We start from the raw sequence: 26,263 nt of genomic DNA on the forward strand, positions 1-26,263 counted from the left end.
TTTCGCGGTGTCACAGAAGCCACGTAATCCGTGAAATTTGCACTTGGTGGTGAAATTTGATAAACACCGTGAAGTGCCGATAAATCTGAAATAATCATAATGCAATTGTTCCTCAGTGTTTAAACAATATTTCAAACATTTCACAAGATTGTTAACTGGCATTTTGGAATCAGTTGAAAAAAATAGTTTAGTTTTTCATTAAGTGTGGTTTAAGACAATACATTTTGTAATCTTTTATCATCTACTGAACAAAAAAAAAAGTTTAAATACTGCATTCAATGGAATTTGTCTAACCAGTTTTCAAATTCTAGAATTCTCCTTTCTCTCAACACTATGACAAAAAAAATCACTTATTTTAATGATTGTAGTTTTGATGAATCGGTTGTATAGGACATGTTTTGTTTTGGAGATATTTTGGCAAATTAAAATTCTAGAATTTCAGTAAAAAAAGAACAGCTGAATCGTAAATTCAGCTGATGAAAATTCTATGCGATTTCACTAGATTGAATTCGTTATTTTCTTGTGCAATGAAAATGGGCAACATAAACTATGAAAAGTATTTGCAACGGCCGAACTTTAGAATGTGGTGTTTCGTACAAAAACATATTTTTCAAAATTATCCTATATCTCAATTTAAGAAAAAAAAAATAAAACAAAAAAAAATCTTAAATAATACCCAATCTTTGAAAAATATTCAAAACTGCGTAAATAATATTTGAAGAAGTAGGCAATTTGCAGATTTGTACACTAAAATTTCAACAATTTTCCTTAATATGCAAAACTTACGGTGGTATATTCCCAATAACAATATTAGTGCTTTAAATCTTATCGATTACTAGGTATTCAACAGTTCCACTATTTTCACATATAAATCTAAATTTCCAGACCAAAATATGCAATTTTTTTCAATTTCGAGAATACTGGGACAGAATTTTAAAAAATCTCGAGATTCGGTAATTCTCGATTTTATATAAATCCCAGAAATAATGTCCCGAAAAATTCCGGGATGGACGCACTATGAACTACCCTGGTAACATTTTTTAACTAGCTATTTTTATGATTGTTTTTAAAACCCTCATGCAACTTATATAGACTTTTTTTAAGGTTTGAATTAAATTAGTTTTATTTTCAGAAAAAAAATTTTTTTGAGGCGCATGGGACTTTTCGAAAAAAAAGCCAAACTGGTATAGATCTTTTAAAAATAAAAATGTTGAAAAAATAGTTTTTTTTTGTAGTTTTAGGCAATTTTGATTTTTCAGGCTAGATATATTTACCGTGAAGTCCAATTTTCCATAAGTTTGTCTTCGACAGCATAATTGGAAATAGAATATTTTTCAGTGTGGTAGACACCTGGATAGTGAATAAGCTCACGTAAATATTAAAACGAGTCAAATTAAAAAGCTGTCAAAGACAAACTAATGGGAAATTGGACGAGCTTTCCGGTAAAAATATTTAAGAGACTGAAAAAACTGCCAAAAACCACAAAAAAAAATTATTTTCAACATTTATATTTTTAAAACCGCTGTATCTTCACAAGGATTGGACATAGGGCAATGGTCATTATAGAGACATGTTAAATTGTCTGGGGAGTCGATTCCCACTATCGAATTTAAAAAAAATAACGTTTAGACCACTTTTCAGAAAAACAGTTTTAGTAAATGATTTTTTATATTTTTTAGAAGAGATATACCATCTTGCATTTTTCGTGAGTCTTTTTCTAATATCTTAGGCTATTTCCTCAAACATTTTGAACGAAAAAAAAAACGTGACATCATCTTAAAATTTAACTTTTGAACATAAAAATCAAAAAAATTCGTAGAAATGGCGTGCAATATTATTTCAGTGTATTTTTTTTTTCAGAATGCCCGTTCAATTTCCTACAAGTTGTCTCTGACCACTTTTTGATACGATGCAACGGCTTCGAGATACAGTAATTTTTTAATTACAATATACAAAAAAAATATTTAAATAACTTACGCCCTTCTCAAATGTTATTTTCGAGTACAATTGGTTCCATATAGACAAAAATGGCTTATAGAGACCTAGGACAACCTGTCTAAAAAGTTTCAATGAAATCGGAGAGGGTCGGGTACAAAAGTATCAGAAAAAATCATGATTTGAGCTGGAATTGCAAAAAAAAAAACAAGATTGATAAAGAAAATAATTTCATCAGAATTATCAATTCTTTGAAAAGTTTATTATAACTTGAGATAGGCTCATGTTTTCGAACTTTTAGACTCGTTTGGAAGGTATTTCGATTACCTGTCCAACGATAGGCCGAATAAGTGAGAGTGATGCTAACGTTTACGCCAAATGTATTCATGATAGTTGACAAATATTTCCATTTGCCATGCACGCTTAAATAATGCTACAACATCGGAATTCAAAGCGTGTGAGAATCAACCATCAATTTCCACCAGGAAACCGTGATGCAAACATTTGGTTAAAAAAATACCCTTTCCCACAATCATTATTACTGCCACTCACCGAACCACACTAAATTACACCACGACAACAAATTGACTACCGGTTTTGTGAGGAAGGGAGATCATATGGGGTGTGGCGGTTTAGTAAAATATGTTGATTATATTTTCCCGTGTGCGGTTTGTAACCACCACCACCACCGTCATCCTCCGTGAATCCTTCCACCTCTGCCGCTGTCAGTCTGACACACATTTGAGGTCTCTGGCAACGCCAAGTGTCACGACGGTCTCTCTGGCTTAGGAATTCATTACAATGGTCACGTAGTTCGGTGCCCCTAATTAGCACTATATAGGTGGAACAAATTGTGTTAATAGACAGCCCTGATGTGCGTGCTGGGTGTCCTTTTTGCGTGATCAGGTGTGTGTGTGAGTGTCTGTGTGTGTCCCTGCTCGAATTCCACACGTGCGTAAATTACAGCGATCCTGCGGGGCTCTTTCTTCGTCGTGGCAATCGTCATGAATATTTCACCTGGAAAATGGACCACTTTCACTTGTGGTGTGTAGTGCGTGTGAGTGTGAGAGTGTGTGTGTGTGTGTGACAGACATCACACTATGGTACATTGGGTGGCCAAGTTTCAAAAAAGTGATCTTCTCCAAATATTTTTTGGTATTTTTTTCTCGAAAGTAAACATTCTAACTAAGAAAAATCCAAATTTTCAAAGCTCTAAGTTTGTTCATTACGGAGATACGCAAGCTGAAAGTCAAAAAATGGAGTAAAAAACTAGCGTTTTTCGTAAAAAAGGCTGATTGTTTAATTTTAACATAGCTCAGCCATTTTAAATGTTTTATTAGGACAAATATACATCGTTGGAAAGGTAATGAGATAAGCTTTGAAACTATTAATAGATAAAATGTTGTTTCCAAACCAAAAACTGAAGTTTTCATCGAATAACTGGAGCATTTTTTTGACAAATCATATTTTTTTGTGTTTGTTAATCGAGTACTTTTTTTGCTAACCGATGCTAAACATGAAACTAAGATCACTTGAAAGATTGGATTATAATCTAACATTGCTGAAATTTCCAGCCTGCGATTTTTTGCGTTTTCGGAGATATGCCATTTTGAACATTTACGTTTTATCAAAATTTGCTGCAATCTACATATGCGCCCGTTTATTTCACTTGCTTTGCTACCTACTTCGTGGGCATCGTCGCTTCAAAAATCAATACCTGGTTTCAAGAAGTTCGAAATGACTTTATTGGAATTTTCTGTTGCCTACATTTAAAATTGAGTACCTTAGTCAAAATAAGGTATTCGTACCGAAGTTTCTCAAGCGAAACTGGAGAATCTCAGTTTGATACCGGAAAAAGTATTCATCAAAATGTTGACTTAGCATGATGAATTTCTGCGATCAATCCATGAAACTGATCCACATTTAAGTTCTATGTTGGTTAGTACAAAACATCATAAAAAGTACCTTTAACATATCCTGAAGCTGTCACAAACTCTATAATCAAATGAATTTTAAGAATATGGTTTGTATTTTATCGTTTTACTTCATAATTAATATTTTGAATAAAATTATTTTTTCTGTTATTTGATTTAACAATCTAAATTTTCGCAATTTATGCCCGTAAGGGTGGGGGGGGGGGTCTCAAGTTATATGGCATGGACTCACAAAAAGAAACACACAGCAGTAAATAATAAATATTTGACTTAAAATGAATTTATTACGCTTAACAAAATTTTGTTGGTGGGAAGGAGGAGAGCGGGGGGGGGGGTGAAAGAAAGAGGAGGGAGGGGTTGTGTCCTTAAAGTGGGGATGTATTAGCTTATCCATAATTTAATAATATAAACTTGCAATACAATATATATGCAATTCTGTTGCACTTGCAAATGTATAAAAAGACTATTTATAATAAACAATCAACTATTGAAAAACATGAAAAGTCATAAAAATCGACGTATATCATTTCAATACCATACAATTACCCAAATTTGTATGAAAAAACATTTAAAAAGCAAAAAAATAATTTGGCCGCATGTTTGTATGGAGATGGCCCATAGTGCATCATTAGGGCACGAGAGCGCAAATCGACTGACTGTGATGGGTTGTTGGTCGTTTTGACGTACTTAGTGGTTATTGTACACTAGGGTGACAATAAAAAAAATCGACATCAGAGATACCCTCTGGCTCGATTCCTAATGCAAAAATAAGTATCTGTGCCAATTTTGAGCCAAATCGGTTAAGGCTAAGGGATCGCTTTTCATCGTTCTGCGATCCAGTTTGCGCGACAGTACGCTTCAGCGCTTCACTCCGCGAAGACCCACACGCAAAACCTTCCTCGACACCATTTAACAAGCTGTGTTTTACTTAAGAAATTAAATAAAGTTAAGTTCAATTAGTTTGGTTTTTAATAAATAGTTTGCTTTAAATAAAAGTGGTTTCAACCTAACGCGCGTGTGTGTCATTTCGGCCTATAGGCCATAACCCGCGAAACCCGTGACCATCTCGAAGACGGATTCCAAAGCCATCCGACAAGCGCCTGAAGTCGTGCCAGGAACGACCGCCGGAGTACTCCATCCCGTCCCGGTTCCGGCCGTCAACCTTAAGGACCGCCAGCCACAGGAGTGGCCGCGTAAAAGCCCCGGAGTCCGGAGCACATCCCAACAACCAACCAGGTACCTTCAACCAAAACCGGTTCCAACATTTGGTCCTTCGAACCGGATCGGTTGAAGGTACCCGCCTGGAGTCGGTTTCCGCGTCCGGAACACGCCGGACCAAGCCGATCGGACCGCCATTGTCGCGAGGACGCACAATAGGCCACCGCGGACAATTGGATATTGTCGGAGGAGCCCTACAAATTCCGAGTTCTTTGTCGAGGAGGTACAAAGGACGTTCCGCCATCGAGGTTCCCGAGGTTGGCGCCATTTCCCGAGCGTCATCTCACCCCATCCCGGCCAGGGATTGGCCTGATCTCCAACGGTTTGGCACTCATCCCGCGGACTGTGCCACTAATTGACGGCGATTACCACGATCGCCACTTGTACGAGGTTCCCGAGTTTGGTGCCATTTCCCGAGCGCCGTCCCGACCGCGCCGGCCAGTGTACGAGAGTTCCTGATTTTAACTTTACAAGGCCCGTTTTAATCGGGAGCAGGTTAGTACCGCCCCAATACCCTAAAATCGGTTTAGTCGGTGTTACGCTTTGGCACTTTTCCCTCCCGCGAGTCAAATCGCATCCAGGTGTGCCAGCCTCCAGACGCTGCAACGTTCCCGAACGGTCATCGGAACTGACCGTATCCGTGCTTGGACTGTCCTGGTCCACCCCAGCGAACCGATTCGCACATCGGTACCCCGTTGCACGCGCCCGACAACCGATCGTTCGAGCCGATTTGGATTCGGCACTGGATTCGAACGAGACCACGCCCAGCGAAGCTCGAAAGGACTCGAGCTACCCGTCGACCGGAAGTCGGCATTGGTCTACCACACCCTGTGTGGTCCCGCCCATCGAGAGAGAGAGAGTGATCGTCGCCTGGAATCGATCACTACGTCGTGCTGCCGATTCGGCGTCAACCACCCACAATCCCACCCACCGAAGTCGACAGCGGACTGTCGGCGAGAGCAGCGATCGTTCGTGAACCGTCCCATCCCACAAAGCCCTGAGGTTCGTGCACAAGGAGGTCGCTCCATTTCCCACCTTGAGGTGAAGGCCCGTACCAGGAAAACGGTGCATAATTAATTCAAGGCACGAATTAATTGGCAATCGGTTAGTACCATTCCAATATTTCCCCGCGCATCCCAAGGGTGCTCCTTTCGTGCTTGTTTATTCTAGCTGCCCATTTGTACACCTGCCACGATGTCTCGTCGCTCAACCGTGACCCGCCTGCGCAACCTGATGACGTCGTTCAACGGGATCTACGCTTTCATGGAGAGCTACGACGCAAGCAAGCAGGCCGGCGAGCTGGTTATGCGGCTGGAGAAGCTCGAGCCGCTGTGGGACAAAATCGACGATGCCATCACGGAGGCGGAGCTAGCGGACAGTGAGGAGGGGACCGGCGAGGAGGAGAGAGGTGAGGATAAGGGTGAGGAAAAAAGTGAGAGTGGTGAGAAAAAGGGGTCCAAACCGGAGAGGTACGCCAACATTCGGAGTGCCTTCCAAAATAAATATTTTACGGTCAAAGCATTCCTGCAGTCTAAAATTCGGGAGCTTCCCGATCAAGCCCAAGCCCTGCCCATGGTTTCGCAGTCCGCCCACACCACCCCTTCTACCCAACACGTTAAATTGCCTACTATCAGTCTGCCAAGGTTCTCTGGGAACTATGAGGATTGGTTGCCTTTTCGAGATCTCTTCGTGTCGCTGATTCACTCGTCGGAATTGCCAAATATTGAAAAGTTTCACTATCTGCGGAATCAACTTGACGGTCCTGCCAAAACGGAGATCGCGAATGTGAAATTTACTGCAGACCACTACACTGTGGCGTGGGAGTTACTGGAAAAGCGGTTCGGTAACACCAAGCACATGAAGAAGCTGGAAATCAAGAGTTTGTTTGACCTGCCAACTTTGCGGAAGGAGTCGGTTGCTGAGCTACGCGAACTGGTGGAAGGATTCGACAAAACCGTTCGAGTTCTGGATCAAGTTGTGGAGTACGCCAAGTACAGGGATCTTCTTCTTGTTCATCTGCTGTGCTCTCGTTTGGACGACAAAACGCTGCGCAGCTGGGAGGAGCACGTGTCCACGAAGACGGAAGAGACTTTCCAGGATCTGATCGACTTCCTGCGTCGGCACATCTGTGTTCTGGAATCTCTGCCTACCAAACACCAAGAGTCCCACCAGTCCAAACCCCGTAAAGCTTTCGCCACCAAGGTCTCCAACCAAAACACGGTCCATTCCAACCCCAACTTCGGCTGTTTGGCATGTTCTGACTCACACCCCCTCTTCAAATGTCCATCGTTTGCGAGGATGTCAGTCAGCGAGAGGGAGAAGATCGTCAATCAGAACGCGCTGTGCAGAAACTGTTTCCGGAAGGGCCACATCGCTAGGAATTGTACTTCCAGGTTTTCGTGTCAGCGATGTAAGGAACGCCACCATACGCTGGTCTGCTACAAACCGGAAGGAAAACCCAACCTATGTCCAGCCATCCCAGCAAGGCCAACCAAGGAGGAGGCAGGAACGGCGGCGACCGCTGAGTCGTCCTCTGCTGCTGTCGCGGAGACACGTACGGCGAACACCAGTTCTGCAGCTACGGTCGGAAAGGTGCTTTTGGCAACCGCAGTACTTTTGCTCGTCGACGATGCTGGACAGGAGTTTCCAGCAAGGGCACTTTTGGACTCTGGGTCAGAGTGCAATATCGTCTCCACCAAACTCGCTCAACGGATGCACGTGTCCCGGAACAAGGCAAACGTGCAGATTTCCGGTGTTGGTCAAGTTCCTACGAAAACTTCGCAGAAGGTTCGAGCCACGGTCAAGTCCAGATTGTCGAAGTACTGCGAGGTCATGGAGTTTTACGTTTTGGCCAAGGTGACTGAAGATCTACCAACCTCCCCGGTGGAACCAACAAGCTGGACTGTTCCCGAAGGTGTCCAACTGGCGGACCCTGAATTCTTCAGAACCAACCCTATTGATGTTTTGCTCGGCGGAGAGTTCTTCTTTAACTTCTTCCCATCCAAACAGAGGATCTCGCTTGGAGCAGGACTACCATCCCTGGTCGAATCGGTGTTCGGCTGGATCGTGACTGGCAGGTGCGGCTGGAACCGTGGAGAAGCACCGATCGTATGCCAGCACTCAACCGTAACGGAAACCTTGGAGGAGATTATGACCAAATTCTGGGAATGCGAGGACGGAGGATTTACTTCCGATTATTCCGTGGAGGAGAGCACGTGCGAGGACCACTACGTGCGCACCGTCAAGCGAGGTGGAGATGGTCGGTACACCGTTGGAATGCCAAAGTCTGCTGATTTGCACATCAAGCTAGGAGAATCGAAAAGCGCTGCTGATCGTCGTCTTCTTTTCCTGGAGAGAAGGTTGGCTCGCGACGATGACCTGAAGAAGGAGTACCATGCGTTCATGAAGGATTACTTGGACAGGAACCACATGTGCAAGATCATCGAAGACCCGACAAGCACCGCGACCACCTACTACCTCCCACACCACCCCGTCATCCGAAGTTCCAGCACAACAACGCGCGTCCGCGTCGTGTTTGATGCGTCAAGCAAAACCTCCACTGGGACATCCCTAAACGACGTTCTGCTGAACGGCCCAGTCATCCAGGACGACCTGCGCACCATCATCTCCCGAAGCCGCCTGTTTCCAATCCTTCTCGTCGCAGACGTGGAGAAAATGTTTCGGCAGATTCGGATGGACGCCGAGGACCTACCGCTGCAGAGAATTCGCTGGCGCTTCTCGGAGGACGATCCCATCGACACGTACGAGCTGCTAACCGTGACGTACGGCACCAAACCGGCGCCGTTCCTGGCCACCCGAACCCTGAAGCAGCTGTCCGTCGATGATGCAACCAAGTACCCACTGGCTGCCGAGAGGATCGCGAGAGATGTTTACATGGACGATGTAATCACTGGTGCATACCACCCTGCCGAAGCGAAACAAATTCGTGAGCAACTGGACACGATGACGCTGGGAGCAGGTTTTCCGCTTCGCAAGTGGGTCTCCAACTGTGAGGAAGCGCTCGAGGGTGTGAGTGAGGACAACTTGGCACTACCGAGAGAGAAGGGGATCGATTTCGACGAAGAGAGGACCGTGAAGACTCTTGGGTTGGTCTGGGAGCCGAAAACTGACACGTTCCGGTTCAAGATTGAGTCGACGCTGATTCCACCGAACGAGCTGACCAAGGCCAAAATACTCTCTATCATTGCCAAAATTTTCGATCCTTTGGGGCTTGTTGGACCGGTGGTGGCTAAGGCAAAGATCTTTATGCAGGGAATCTGGGAGCTAAAGAACGCGAAGGGCAAACCCTGGGACTGGAACGATCCTCTGCCGAAGTCGATGCTGGACGAGTGGATGCAGTTCTACGAGCAGCTGCACTACCTGAACAACCTGCGGATTCCAAGATTCGCTATGATTCCCAATCCAGTCCACATTCAACTCCACTTTTGTAGCGATGCTTCCGAGAAGGCACTGGGGGCGAATCTGTACATCCGTTCTGAGGACAAGGAGGGGAGAGTCAAGGTGTCTTTCTTCACGTCCAAATCCCGGGTCGCTCCTCTCAAGCGACAACCCATTCCCCGGCTCGAGCTGAACGGATTTTGGCTAGCCGCAGACATGTACCGGAAGTTCAAGGAGTGCACAACCTTCCGCTTCGAAACCTTCTTCTGGACGGATTCCAGAACGGTCCTTCAGTGGCTTGCGAAACCCCCAAGAACGTGGAATGCCTACGTGGCCAACCGTGTCTCCTTTATCCAGCATGTTACCCAAGGTTGTCACTTGTTTCACGTACCCGGAGTCATGAACCCAGCTGACCAGCTGTCCAGAGGACTGGACCCCAAGGAGTTCATTGACGGAGATTGGGACCCGTTGTGGATGTACGAGACGAGTTCCTGGCCTGCCCAAGCAACACCCGAAGAGGAGACCGAAGATTGCGCCAAGGAGAGGAGAAAGCACGTCGAATCAGCTGCTGCAGTTTCTGCCAAGTCATTCAACGAATCGTATTTTGCGAAGTTCAACGAATACTGGAAGCTGATCCGCACGACCGCCTACTGGAGACGGTACCTGCGCAATCGTCGTTTACCGGAAGCCGAGCGTACCCTGTCAGTCCCGCTAACCACCAAGGAACTACGAGAAGCGGAATGGTGTCTCGCACGGCTGGTCCAGCAAGAAGCTTTCAGCAGGGAACTCCAGGACCTGTCCAAAGGCAAACCTGTCCACAACACCTCGAAGCTACGGTGGTTCAACCCGCAACTCTCCAAGGAAGGTGTCATCCGCGTGGGAGGACGGTTGGGCAACTCCGACCGAAACGAGAACTTCAAGCACCCGATTATCATCCCAGGAAACCACCACTTCTCCAAACTTCTGGCCGACTGCCTGCATCTACGACTGTTTCACGCCGGAACCCAGCTGATGCTAGCGACGATGCGACAGAAGTTTTGGCCGCTGAGAGGACGAGACCTGTGTCGGCAGACCACACACCAGTGCAAGGACTGTTTCAAGGCGAAACCTCAACTTCTACAGCAATTTATGGGACAACTACCAACTCCAAGAACGATCGCCGCTCGACCATTCACCAATACAGGCGTAGACTACTTTGGGCCAGTCTACATTAGGCAAGGGTATAGAAGGGGGCCGGTTAAGGCTTACGTAGCTGTGTTCGTTTGCTTTGGAACTAAAGCGGTCCATTTGGAGCTGGTTTCGGACCTGTCCACCGCCAAGTTCCTCCAAGCACTGCGTCGGTTTGTGGCTCGTCGGGGAAAGCCAGCCGACATGTATTCCGACAATGGCACAAACTTTGTCGGTGCGAAAAACGACCTCAAAGACCTTCTGCACAACCTCAGGCACGAGAAACACCACGAACAAATCCAGCACGAATGTTCCCAGGAGGGTATAAATTGGCACTTTATTCCTCCTGGCGCTCCCCACTTTGGCGGATTGTGGGAAGCCGCTGTTAAGTCCGCCAAAAAACACCTCCTCCGCGTTGTTGGCCAATCCTCCATCTCACACGAGGACTACATAACCCTCCTCGCCCAGGTAGAGGCTTGCCTCAACTCAAGACCCCTCACGCCCCTCACTGAAGATCCCACCGACCTCGAACCGCTAACCCCCGCTCACTTCCTGATCGGGACATCCCTAGAAGCAGTTCCGGACAAGGACTACTCCGAGATCCCGAACAACCGCCTCACGCACTGGCAGAGCATCCAACAGCAGCTTCAACATTTCTGGCGTCGATGGCATACGGAGTACCTGCAACAACTACAAGCTCGTGTTAAGAACTGGCAGCCTGCGATAGAAATTCGCCCTGGACGTCTTGTCATCGTGGTCGACGAGAACCAGCCGTCGATGAAGTGGAAGATGGCACGAATACACGAGATTCATCCCGGCGCTGATGGTGTGGTCCGCGTAGTTACGCTTCGGACTGCTACTGGATACCTGAAGAGACCAGTTACGAAGATTTGCCTGTTACCAATACCAGCAGAATCGATCGAGGAAGAAAAGGCAGAGACTGCTGAAATCGGGCAATTTCAGGGGGGGTCGGAATGTTCGGATTCTTTAAACCCCTCGGACCGTGTGGACCGAGAGTTCTAAACCGCGAACGGCAGATCCCTCTGATCGCCATTTCGCCGCGAAGGCCGCGAGAGAAGAGGTGAGAGAGAAACTGGACCGCGATCTCCGCTAGTGAGCCTTCGAGGATTCTGCGATCCAGTTTGCGCGACAGTACGCTTCAGCGCTTCACTCCGCGAAGACCCACACGCAAAACCTTCCTCGACACCATTTAACAAGTTGTGTTTTACTTAAGAAATTAAATAAAGTTAAGTTCAATTAGTTTGGTTTTTAATAAATAGTTTGCTTTAAATAAAAGTGGTTTCAACCTAACGCGCGTGTGTGTCATTTCGGCCTATAGGCCATAACCCGCGAAACCCGTGACCATCTCGAAGACGGATTCCAAAGCCATCCGACAAGCGCCTGAAGTCGTGCCAGGAACGACCGCCGGAGTACTCCATCCCGTCCCGGTTCCGGCCGTCAACCTTAAGGACCGCCAGCCACAGGAGTGGCCGCGTAAAAGCCCCGGAGTCCGGAGCACATCCCAACAACCAACCAGGTACCTTCAACCAAAACCGGTTCCAACAAAGTTTATATGGGGAAAATCACGAAAATGTATGGGGAAAAACATCGTTTCAGTAATTTTCTGCTAGGTGGCGCAGGTCTCGCCCAAAATTGTCCAAGTGTGAGATTCTTGTAGGAAATTTAATTCCCTACAACTTTGTCGAAGGGTGCAAAACGATCCGAGTTGATCCTGATTTTTGATGATTTTTCTAGAAAAAAATATTTCTTATATACTTCCTATATACCCCTTGTATACTTTCAAGTATATAAGCCGATTTCTTTTCATCGCATTGCTAATAACTCATCAGGATCAACTCGGATCGTCTTGCACCCTTTTACAAAGTTGTAGGTAATTAAATTTCCTACAAGAATCTCACACTTGGACAATTTTGGGCGAGACCTGCGCCACCTGCTGCAAAAATCCTGAAGCGATGTTTTTCTCCATACATTTTTGGGATTTTCCCCATATAAACTTCAACGATGAAAAGCGACCCCTTAGCCTTAACCGATTTGGCTCAAAATTGGCACAGTTACTTGTTTTTGCATAAAGAATCGATCCAGGGGGTATCTCTTGCGATTTTCCGAAATTTTCTATTTTTCTTGTCACCCTATTGTACACACAGTTTTCTGGGGATGTTACTGGGTGATGTAGAATATTGAAGTTGTATTTTACGGCCCAGTCATGACAAAGTTTTTTGGAACCCATAAACATAAACTAATACATCGTCAACTGGGAAAAATCGGGACTGCAGTAGGCAGCAGATTTTAGAGCACTTTCAAGCTCAAAATTTGAAAATAGATAAATTATTGTTCAGGTCTTTATAATGGCCAACCATGGCAATTTACAGTAGTAGTTTTAAGTGATGTACTTTAAAAATTCCTAGAAAAATGAGCGTATTTTAGAAACACTAAACACATTGTGCAATCTCTGTATTTCAAGGTTGTTAAACGATAAAATTGTCGTCGATAATATTATTGCCTGACGATAACGATAATGGTTATCGTTATCCCAATTTCGATAATTCTATCAGCGATAATCTTATCGCCGATAATGGATAATAACTCATTTTTAAAAAAAATTAACCATATCTTATTGATTTTTCTATATTTTTTGAAAATGTAGTACCGTAAACCGGGGTGACTTTGATAGAATTTCAATTTGTTTTTAGAATATTTTCCAACAGGTAAGGTTTTTCTCAAGATTATTATTTGTCCCGCTCGTGTGGATCAATCGGACCGCGCACTGGACTCACAATCCAGAGGTCGCTGGTTCGAATCCCGCGGCGGGCGCTCTAAAATTCTTTGTGTAAATATGGGTATTCGGCGCCGTCGCTCCGTGCCATACTTTCATACACTTAGGAGCCCAGGGCGGCGAAGTCCTTGTAGTTAAAAGGAAGACACTAGTAGTTGGTACTAGCAATGGTGGCCGACAGCTATAAAGTCAACTTCGTTTTTTTTTTAATTATTTTTAAAACATGTACTGGGGTAGGCCACACAAGGTCCATGCACTATTTTGGAAAAAAGTTTTTTCAATAGTGTTTAGAAAAATAGTTACGTTAAAAATTCTTAAATTCCGGGGTGACTTTGATAGTCATAGTTTTTCTTGTTAAAATCATATTTAAGATGTTCCAACTTTATTTGTACGTTAAATGTACCATCTCTAAAGAAGCTGATATAATTTGTAAGATAAATAATCAATGTTTATGTTAAGTTAACTAAGTTTATAAGCTATTTGACAAAATACATATAAATTTTAGGTAAAATTGTTAAAAAGTCGGAAATTTGCCTGAAATTTGTTAAAACTAGTTTTGTTTATAAAATTATCGATTTATATTGCATTTTATACTGAATTCGAAGCACGAATCACAAGTCTTCACATTTTACATGAAATTTGTTCAACTGAAAATGCCTATAAATTTGAAGATTTTTTTTAACTGTGTTTCAAAAACACATATTATTTATTATTTACAAACTTATTTCACCTTCTCCTAGTGGAAAATTATTCAAAGAATCCGAAAATGCATTCCATTTTCCGATTCAAAATCATGTTCATTGAGAAAATCATGACACTTTGAGAAGTTTAAAATAATGACTTTCATTAACATTTTCTTAGCTATAGTTAACTAACTTTTTAAACTCTTCAAAATTTTATGAAAAATTCTTCTTGAGGTACTTTGAACACTTCTCTATTACGGTCAGTATGTTTCTGAACCATTCCTTACGTTTTTTAATTGTACTCTTCATTTTGCGGAAAAATCGCAAATCTATCAAAGTCACCCCGGCTATCAAAGTCACCCCGTTTTACGGTAAGTTTCAAAGTATAAATATGTACTCAAAATTGTTCGCAAAAAACCGTATTTTTTCGAAATTACTCAAACTTTCATAATTTGCAATATGGGTTTCAAACGAAGCGAAATTTTGTTTGTGTTTTTCACTAAATTAAAGTATTGTTGTTAAATACTAAAATATTCAAAAATATCGTATTTTTTCGAAAGTACTCAAATTTTCATAATTTGCAATATGGGTATCGAACAAAATGAAATTTTGTATGCTTTTTCAATTTACTAGAAATTGTTTTGTAAAATAATAAAATTTTCACAAATAACCGTATTTTTAAAAGATACTAAAAATTTCATAAAAATGCAGTATTGGTATCAAACAAAGCTAAATTTTGCATGCCTCATGCATACATTCATGTGTATATATATGCTTCATATCATACCAAATTTTACGTCGTTTTTTCAAAAAATACTGTAATTTGTGAAAATTTTTGTATTTAAAAAAAAACTCTAATAAAATTAAAAAAATTATACCAATTTTGCTTCGTTTGATACCCATATTGCATAATTAGAAAATTAGAATATTTTCGAATAAATACGGTAATTTGTGAAAATTTTATTATTTTACAAAAAATCTTTAATAAAGTGAAGAAAAAACAAACACAATTTTTCTTCGTTTGAAACCCATATTGCAATTTATTAAAATTTGAGAATTTTCGAAAAAAATCGGTATTTTGTGAACAATCTTGAGTACATATTTATACTTCGAAATTTAATACATTTTCAAAAAATATATTCTTAGTAGAAGCATTGAAAATTTAACATGAACATGAACTAATCAATTTTAGAAAGATTTTAAAAGTGAGTTATTGTCCATAATCGGCGATAAGATTATCGCCGATAAAATTATCGAAATAACGATAACGATAGATTATCGTTATCGTCCAGTCGATAACGATAACCATTATCGAGCCACGATAATTTTATCGTTTACAAATTCTACACCATAAAAAATAGTTGCACTCTAGAAAGCTGTCTTTTTATCATTTTTCAAAAATCATTCATTTCCAAAAATGTTTTTTAATAAAATTCCATTTTTGAGTTATACAGAAATATGGACAACAGAAAAGCTTTAGAAAAATATGTGATTCTAAATTTGTATAGGTTAAAAATCGAAAACTATTTTTATGGTTTTAGCAAATTGCCGAAAATATTGTAAATTTTAATGTTTGGACTTTGATCCAAACAATTGATTTGAGAAAAAGATAGCTTAAAAGTGTCGATTCAATTTTCAATGTAAAAACAAAATCTTTGAAATGTTGATTTGAAAAACTTTTCAAAATTTCGAAATCAATTCTAACATTTAAGCAGAGCTTCAAACACAAACTTTGGCAACAATTTTTGATGTTTTAATAGATTTTTTTCGTCTCAGAATGTTTATTTTCATGTTTTACAATAGACACATTTTTGTTTGAATAAAAATATTGATCACAGATTCTAAAGATTTTTTGATCGTAGATTAGCAAAAATGGTCGTGTATTTTACATTTTTTTTCTCAATATTTTGATATTCAAGTATTTAGTTTTTTTTTTTGAACCATCATTTTCAATTCGACATAATTTATGTATACAATTGTACTTTGCATTTTATAATTTGTGTAGAGTTTTGAAGATCTATCCATTTACAGCCAAACCTGAAGTCATTAGATATAATTTGATTGCTAATCTTGTTAATATGGTTCATAAATTAATTCGCAAAATACTGTTTGAAAATAAACATTTTTATATTTTTCATAACCGTCATCAGGGGTGACATTGGGTCTGGGGTGTGTAACTGTGGTTGTGCTCTTCTAAGAATCATCAATCTGGTCTCTAAAGGGCTACAATAAAAATGTTGTCAAAAATCCATTTTTGCACCAATTTTTAAACTGCGAAAATAATTTTAAAATGTTTGAAAGATCTTTGGTATTGTGATTTCGCTTGTGTCATGTGACCTTTCCAACTTTGGCCATGATTACAGCCAATATCTCCTACTTTTTATTTCAAAATTAGTATACATTTTGTTGCGACCTAAAAGCTAAAAAAAATTAAATAAGAATAAAAAAAAACTGGTAAATTGTGAAAAACTGCAAAATATACAGATTGGATGTTGTAGAAAAAGCCTAAGAATACGAAAAAAAAAACAAAAACTAAACAAGATAAATGTATTCAAAAACACTTAACATAAATGAAGAATATATATATTTTTTAATAAAGCAAAAGTTGCTCAAAATTGGTCAGTAGAGGGTTAACTTAAGAACTGGTTGGATCGTTTTGTAGCAGCACAATTGAATTGTTTAAAATTAAGAGTCTTTGCTGATTTTAAAAGCCTATATTTCATGTATTTTGGTTTAAGAAGAGAATGATTATCAGATTATTCGGAACAAACCTTCTTAAAATAATTTGTTTGTTGAAATTCTCACAGTATGAACACGTACAAAACGTAGCATTTTATACATTTTTAAAAAAGAACATCCTCACAAGAGCATCCCCATCCCGAAAAGCTCGCCTCTCCCCACGATTCGAATTCCACGGTGTATGCTGCGGTGGCGGCGCCCCCCTCATAACCATTACCACGTCGAAGCTCCAGAAAACAACTACAATTTCCCGTCAATTTCGCAGCCAACCCATCCCAAACACCCATTACCGACCTCAACACCACCACAAGCGCCGCTCATACAATTTAGATGATGGAAATTTTGCGGTGCGCATTTTCCATTTTCCCAGGGCGGCTCACCTTCGAATACAGTTGTTGTGGTGGTCGAAGAAAGTCCAAGAACCCTCCTCCCTCCCTTTAGCGTAAGTGTTCCGGATTCCAGCGAACCGGAATCGATTACGGGGGGTTAAGGGACTTTTGGTGGTGTCTTTGCTCGAAACGATCCAGCTTGACCCCATTCTTCGCTATTGCCGAAGCAGAACACGGCGCTGGAAAGTGGAATTTTCAATTAAACGAATACTTCGAAATTCTAATTTATGGAAATAGTCCAGGTAATTTCCTTGAGAGCCCGGGCGAGCAGGTATGTGTGCTTTCGCACCTTCCGGAATCGACAACCAACGGGGCTGGAGCTGAGTTTGGTTCAAGGGTGGTGACAACATGGCAATGTTAAAAGCTGATACCGATCTCGAAGTCATGCCAAATGAACAAATTAACATCCAGTTGTACTGGGTGGAACCTTTGATGGGGTTGCTATTTTCGAAATGGGGGAAATGAGGGGTCGGACAAGGAATTTTCAATATTTTAAGCCAGAGTTTCGTCACACTAAATCCCTTTCAATTCTTAAGTTAATCTCTCCCAACCCAGCGTCACGAATATCCCGGCTCGTTAATCACTCGATAAAACATTTCAAAGTATTTTCACTTCCACTCGGCTTCAAACAATTTCCTTAAAACCCCCCCTGCGGGTGACACCAAGTGGCACTCGAAAACAACATCACCGTGACCCCACAGATTACCGGTGATTTACAATATCGACGGCCTGGAGCTCTTTTTTTGTGCGCTCGTCGTCCCTACCTCCCAGAGCTAATTAACACAGGTGCGAACCCGTCGGATCCCCTACGCCCTCCCCAGGCCCAATGACTTCCCCCGCCGAGTATTATGTGATTAACCTTTACCGCCGAACCGATGGAGGGAGGTCAGGTTTCAGGCTCAACGGTGCGTTTTCCAGACGAAATAGTATTTTTTTTCATCGTAACCATGGTGGAACGATTGGAAAAGCGTGAATTCCGCCAATTTATCGCATTTTGTCTTGTAAATTGATGCCCCGGGTTCTGATTTATTGGTGTGTTTTTCCGAAGGTTAAACCAACCTTTTGACACGTTTTGACTCCACTTGACTCCATTTGACTTTGCTCACTGGAAGAACTGATTTAATGCGAACGTGAACTTAACACATTATTACTGTTGATTTTGCTGTACACTTGGACTTCATAGGAATCGGTTCGATTCTGCGATTTGACTCCACTTGACTCCACATCACTTCTCTTGTCATGTTTGCTGATTTCGCAAAAAAAAAATTTTTTTTAAGTAATTCAGAGGTTATTGTATTTTTTTTTCTAATGCATGACTCGATTTTACACCACCTATCTCAGGTTTGCTTCATAACTTTTAAACTTTTGATAAGACTCAACTTGGACTCAACAAAACAATTAATTCACGGCGATCTAACCGTTATTTTCTTCTCTATCCTTGGGTAATCCAGCCTAAGTAGTGTTTTTTAAAATTGTTTTTTTTTAATTCCTTGCCTCGTACTAGTAAATTGAGGTTTTTTTCATATTGTTTTTTTTTATTTATTTTTTTATGCAAAAACATAAAATCACAAAAATAAAATAATATTAAAAATAAAAATAAATCGTGATTTCCAATAGCTTGCAGTCTGAAATGGTGATGATTTGTAAATTTGGTGACAACAGAATCTTTTTTTGTACAATTGGGCGCCTGATTTGATGGCGTACTCAGAATTAAAAAAAAAATACAAAAAATGTTTCAAAAATTCTACCATTATCGTGAATTAACTGTAACAAAACTTGGGACATACGTTGCTGAACCTTCACGTTGAGTCTCGGCGCATGCTTCTATATTATGACTTTATGTCATCGTGGGAGTGGAGCCCGAGCACAACGGTACAGCGCACGCCTCCGTTAACCAGCAGCACCCTGATTGGCTTCGACACGTCCATGAAAGCCGATACTCGCGGTATCCCAAACCATCTTCTGCGGGGAGTTGTACCGTCGATCTTCGCATCAAAGTACAACCATGTTCCTCCAAACAACAGATTCTTCACCGATGGCTCCAAGCTCGACGGCTGTACGGGCTTCGGTGTTTATCATGAATCTTATCAGCTGTTCTTTAAGCTGAAGGACCCGAGTTCGGTTTACGTCGCAGAGTTAGCCGCGGTTTACTGCGCACTGCGAATCATCGAGACCATGCCACCTGACCACTACTTCATCTTCACCGATAGCTTTAGCTCTGTTGAGGCTATCCGGTCTCTGAAGCCGACCAGGGAGACTGCGTTTTTCCTCACGGAAATACGCAAGACTTTAAACAACCTGGCAGCTCAGTCCTTCAGCATCACGGTGGTATGGGTCCGCGCTCATTGCTCGATTCCGGGTAATGAAAAAGCGGACTTGCTCGCCAAGAAGGGTGCTGAGAGTGGAGACATTTTTGAAAGGCCAATTAGCCTACAAGAATGCTACGGTTTTCCGAGGCAGCGTGCGCTTCTGGATTGGCAAAATCAATGGGACGACGACACCAAAGGACGGTGGATGTATTCCATACGACCTAAGGTGCAAAGAAAAGCCTGGTTCAAGGGAATGGACTTGACGCGTGGATTCATCAGAACGATGTCCCGCCTTATGTCGAACCATTACTCGTCCAAGGCTCATCTTTACCGTATCAACATGAGTGATACAAACTTATGCGACTGTGGGCAGGGTTATCAGGACATCGACCATCTCGTATGGGCGTGTCCAGATCACCAGGCTCACAGAATTAAGTTGAAAGATACCCTCAGGGCCCGAGGAAGACCACCAGAAATCCCGATGCGAGACGCGTTATCTCAACTAGACCTTGATGTTCTCTATCCGATCTATCAGTTCCTCGTAGATTCCAAAATATCCATTTAGTTTTCTTCCAGTTAGTTTTCCTTCAGTTAGTTTTCCTTCAGTTAGTATAACTCGCCTTCACACAAAGCCGTCGTTTCTGGATTGCACCGGAAGCAAAGCAAGAACGCCCCAGCAGCTGGACACCGAGTTGCGGCTGAGGACAAAACGCAAAGGCCAGAAGAGCCAACCAAGACCCCTACACAATCCCCCTTCCCATCCCACGCCTTGTCTTTAACATCAATCCCTTCCCTACTAACCCCGAGTAGGCCGCGGGTAATCGGCTCCCCTCCCACTAACATTTACACACAAGATCCTCTGTAATTATTAAGTCAAATGTAATTACAAAAGCCGACTCGGTCCTAACCAGGTCCCAGTACCGAAAAGGACCTAATAAAAATAATTTTATGAAAAAAAAAAAAAAAAAAAAAAAACTTGGGACATATTATTTTATGTACTTCTCGTACCTGCAATAACCTAGAACGGTATTTTTTTCATTTAGAACAAAATTGTCGTTTTAAAATTTCGTTTTTTGTAGCTTTTCAAGGTTATTAATTAATTAAATAAAACAATGGTGTACAAAGTTGTAGAGCAGGCAATTTTTTAAAAAAAATAACATAAGGGGCTAGCTTTTGACCATCTCGAGTTATCGCGATTTTACAAAAAAATTTACTGTGATTTGGCGGAGATAATACTAAATACTATAATACTATAATACTAAAATACTAAAATACTATAATACTAAAATACTAAAATACTAAAATACTAAAATACTAAAATACTAAAATACTAAAATACTAAAATACTAAAATACTAAAATACTAAAATACTAAAATACTAAAATACTAAAATACTAAAATACTAAAATAATAAAATACTAAAATACTAAAATACTAAAATACTAAAATACTAAAATACTAAAATACTAAAATACTAAAATACTAAAATACTAAAATACTAAAATACTAAAATACTAAAATACTAAAATACTAAAATACTAAAATACTAAAATACTAAAATACTAAAATACTAAAATACTAAAATACTAAAATACTAAAATACAAAAATACTAAAATACTAAAATACTAAAATACTAAAATACTAAAATACTAAAATACTAAAATACTAAAATACTAAAATACTAAAATACTAAAATACTAAAATACTAAAATACTAAAATACTAAAATACTAAAATACTAAAATACTAAAATACTAAAATACTAAAATACTAAAATACTAAAATACTAAAATACTAAAATACTAAAATACTAAAATACTAAAATACTTAAATACTAAAATACTAAAATACTAAAATACTAAAATACTAAAATACTAAAATACTAAAATACTAAAATACTAAAATACTAAAATTCTAAAATACTAAAATACTTAAATACTAAAATAGTAAAACCCTAAAATACTAAAATACTAAAACACTTAAATACTAAAATACTAAAAAACTAAAATACTTAAATACTAAAATACTAAAATACTAAAATACTAAAATACTAAAATACTAAAATACTAAAATACTAAAATACTAAAATACTAAAATACTAAAATACTAAAATACTAAAATACTAAAATACTAAAATACTAAAATACTAAAATACTAAAATACTAAAATACTAAAATACTAAAATACTTAAATACTAAAATACTAAAATACTAAAATACTAAAATACTAAAATACTAAAATACTAAAATACTAAAATACTAAAATACTAAAATACTAAAATTCTAAAATACTAAAATACTTAAATACTAAAATAGTAAAACCCTAAAATACTAAAATACTAAAACACTTAAATACTAAAATACTAAAAAACTAAAATACTTAAATACTAAAATACTAAAATACTAAAATACTAAAATACTAAAATACTAAAATACTTAAATACTAAAATACTAAAATACTAAAATACTAAAATACTAAAATACTAAAATACTAAAATACTAAAATACTAAAATACTAAAATACTAAAATACTAAAATACTAAAATACTAAAATACTAAAATACTAAAATACTAAAATACTAAAATACTAAAATACTAAAATACTGAAATACTAAAATACTAAAATACTAAAATACTAAAATACTAAAATACTAAAATACTAAAATAATAAAATACTTAAATACTAGAATACTAAAATACTAAAATACTAAAATACTAAAATACTAAAATACTAAAATACTAAAATACTAAAATACTAAAATACTAAAATACTAAAATACTAAAATACTAAAATACTAAAATACTAAAATACTAAAATACTAAAATACTAAAATACTAAAATACTAAAATACTAAAATACTAAAATACTAAAATACTAAAATACTAAAATACTAAAATACTAAAATACTAAAATACTAAAATACTAAAATACTAAAATACTAAAATACTAAAATACTAAAATACTAAAATACTAAAATACTAAAATACTAAAATACTAAAATACTAAAATACTAAAATACTAAAATACTAAAATACTAAAATACTAAAATACTAAAATACTAAAATACTAAAATACTAAAATACTAAAATACTAAAATACTAAAATACTAAATTACTAAAATTCTTAAATTGTGTTGATGTTGAAATATTTTAAGTGGATAAGGGAAATTCTCCTCGGTATTCCATAATGTATTTTGAATAATTAACAATCAACTGTACAAGTTTTTATTTGAAATCTTTACAAAAACTCCGTGAACCGACCGGCTCTCAACAGGATCAAACCCACAACGAGACGTTATCCAGCTTTGTTTTGGTCTCAAACTGACGACCTTTCAAAAAATTAATACTTTCAGCTTCAGATAGTTTTTCGATATAAAAAAAGTACGCAAAATTGTGTTGAAGCATTTTTGGCAAAATCTTTGCGGTTATTTAGATTTGGGCTATCAAATTTGACTAGAAAATTAGCCATCATGATATTTTATTTTACCAACAACAAATTGGTAATTTCCACTGAAATCAGCCGAAAAAAATTGCCGTTTCACAAATTTGAAGCCAGCTACTTTGAATTTGTAAATTTAGCTGGAACCCCTTTCCGATTGATACTTTAAAAAAATCAAGTTGGGTATGATTTTTCGATAAAATATTGACATACGTTTATATTTTTATGAAATTTATTTCCTAATTTCTTGTTGCCGACTAAACTTTGATAAAAGCCTGAAATATACAATTCCCCAATGAATTTTAATTTATTCGAAAACAAATTCTCCTTCAACACTCCGTGCCCCCTTCTTCCAGGGACTCGTTTGACTACCTTTCGTTTTACTTGGAAATCAACCTGACACCTTTGGCCTCCCCTAAATTCATTCCCTCCCGTTTCAAGCAATTCCTCATAAAAACCAAGCCCTTCACAGAGCAAGGTTTGCGAGGAGGAGCGGGGATGATTCCTTAATAATTTGCTTTTTCTGCTACCGTGCTGTGCGCTACCACAATTTATGGCAGCCCAGATATATCTCGATAAATTCCTCCGATCGTTCCTTGCCGGTTGACCCCACCACCGACCGCAAACTCAGCTGGAGAAGGCGGGCGCCACTTTGGAACGACCAAGTTCTTTGCGCGATTGACGGCACGGGGGAAAACGCATCATCATTCGCACGGTGGGTTTGAAAAGGGGAAAAAGTGGTCAAAATTAGTTATTACTATATTTCAAATTTTTTTATTCATGTTCAAAAATTGAAGTTTAGTTAATTAATAAATATTAGTATTTGAAATAGTTCCGACTGTGAAAAAAAGTCATCAGTTTTTCGCCTTGCCTTTCTCACTCGCCTCAACGGGACCGGGGAATCCTCTTGCCATGATTTTGCTCTATTTTTGATGAGTCGGCCTTTTTTCGTTCCGAAAGGAAAAACGAATCCTTGCGGCTCCAGGTGGCCACCCGCTGAGCTTCGTCGGAAGGATCGGAGCCCACCGGGTCGGAGAAATTACACTGCAATTACGTTTTGTAGGCCAGTAGTTGTAGCCAACGACAGAGAGCAAGAACTCTGTAATTGCATACAGAAGTGGTTTGTAGGGGTTTGTTAAAAGCTACTTTGGAAAAGTTGGAGGAAAAAATGAAAAGGTGTCATTTTTTAATTAATGTCGAGTATGGTACTTGGGGACGTTCCAAAGCCTCATAATTTCATTTTTCAACGCTAATGGTTAATATGCTTAGCAGAATTATTCATCGTGTTCAAGGACGCTCATCCTAGGCAGGTGAGTGTTCATCTCTAATGAGGTACAGTTTGTATTTGCAAAGGTGCGGGATGATTAACTGAATGTAAGAAGCTCTTCTTATAGAATGTTTTGAAAATAATGCAAATTCAAGTAAAGAATGCATGCATATTAGGATGTAACAAAAACGACTTTTTGGCGGGCATTCAAGGGTTTGTTCCGGAGGGCATACTAAGCCCAAATCCAAAATATGAGCTTGATTGGACGTAACAGGAGCTGGCGCTCCGCCCTTCAATTTTAAATGGGATTTAACTCGTAAAAAGAGATTTTTTTCAAAAATGTATATTTTTGAGACACTTTGGCCACCAATGCGTTTAATAAAAACATCACTGGCGTGTAGGCCAGATCCTTGCGCATGTTTTGGTATATAAACATTGAAATTTGGAGCACCCTGGAGCTCGGTACCTTCAAAGTTTGGCATTTTTTCAAAAAATCGGCCCCAGCAAAATCAAATGGCATCTAGGGCGTCGCATATATTTTTTGCCGGGGCCGATTTTTCGAAAAAAAATGCCGAACTTTGAAGGTCTGTACCGAGCTCCAGGGTGCTCCAAATTTCAATGTTATTTATACCAAAAGATGCGCAATGATCTGGCCTACACACTAGTGATGTTGAAAATAAACACTTCAGTGGCCAAAAACGGGTTAAATCCCATTTAAAATTCAAATGCAAAGCGCCAGATCCTGTTACGTCCCATCAAGCTCGTATTTTGGATTTGGGCTTAGTATGCCCACCGGAACAAATCCTTGAATGCCCGCCAAAAAGTCATTTTTGTTACACTCTTATGCATAAATTTTAATTTATCTTAAGAAATTTGTACCGTAAACCGGGGTGTCATTGATAGGATTTCAATTTATTTTGTAATATTTTCCAACTAGTGAGGTTTGTATCAAGAATATTATTTTTAAAACATGTGCTGGGGTAGGCCACACAAAGTCCATGCACTATTTTGAAAAAAAAAAAGTTTTTTCAATAGTGATTGGAAAAATAGTTACGTTGAAATTCCTAGTTCAAATTCCGGGGTGACTTTGATAGTCATAGTTTTTCTTGTTAAAATCATATTTAAGATGTTCAAACTTTATTTGTACGTTGAATGTAGCATCACTAAAGTAGCTGATATAGCTTTTAAGAAAAAAAAAACAAAGTTTATATTTAGTAAACTAAGTTTATAAGCCTTTTAACAAAATACATATAAATTTTAGGTAAAAATGTTAAAAAGTCGGAATTTTGCCTGAAATTTGTTAAAACTAGTTTTGTTTATAAAATTATCGATCGATATTGCATTTTATACTAAAGTTGAAGCACGAATCACAAGTTTTCACATTTTTCATGAAATTTGTTCAACTGAAATTGCCTATAAATTTGGAGATTTTTTTAAATTGTTTTTCAAAAACACATATTATTTATTATTTAAAAAATTATTCACCCTTCTCCTAGTGGAAAATTGTCCAAAGAATCCGAAAATTAATTCCGTTTTCCAATTCAAAACCATGTTCATTGAGAAAATCATGACACTTTGAGTAGTTTAAAATAATTACTTTCATCAACATTTTCTTTATTATAGTTAACTAACTTTTAAAACTTTTCAAAATTTTATGCAAAGTTTTCATGAGGTACTTTGAACACTTCTCTACCAAAGTCAGTATGATTTTAAACCATTCCGTACATATTTTAATTGTACTCTTCATTTTGTGGAAAAATCGCAAACCTATCAAAGTCACCCCGGCTATCAAAGTCACCCCGGTTTACGGTACGTTATTTTCAAGATGAACGGTTTACCAGTAAATCTATTTTCAGTTATTATTTTTAGTAAAATTATCTTATTTAAAATCGTCCAGGATTTGTTTGCATTATTTCTATATTTTTTCAAAGTTTGTATTACAAACAAGAAACAGTACCATAATATCAGATTCATGTTTTGATTTTCTGCTGA

At 38.9% G+C, this 26,263-nt stretch overlaps 2 protein-coding genes across 7 annotated transcripts in view; both read left to right on the forward strand.

Annotated features, from left to right (window-relative positions):
* LOC120416326 (tyrosine-protein phosphatase Lar) overlaps positions 1-26,263 on the forward strand; it is a 441,119-nt gene that overhangs the window by 19,090 nt on the left and 395,766 nt on the right. The gene's annotated exons all lie outside the window — the stretch shown is intronic.
* Positions 6,282-26,263, forward strand: part of LOC128092652 (uncharacterized) — a 35,547-nt gene continuing 15,565 nt past the window's right edge. The window contains exons 1-2 of the mRNA XM_052706938.1: positions 6,282-11,605; positions 12,026-12,189. Coding sequence (XP_052562898.1) covers positions 6,282-11,605; positions 12,026-12,189 — 5,488 coding nt within the window. The remainder of the gene's footprint in view (positions 11,606-12,025; positions 12,190-26,263) is intronic.

Source organism: Culex pipiens, chromosome 2, assembly GCF_016801865.2.
Source record: "Culex pipiens pallens isolate TS chromosome 2, TS_CPP_V2, whole genome shotgun sequence".
Taxonomy (NCBI): Eukaryota; Metazoa; Arthropoda; class Insecta; order Diptera; family Culicidae; genus Culex; species Culex pipiens.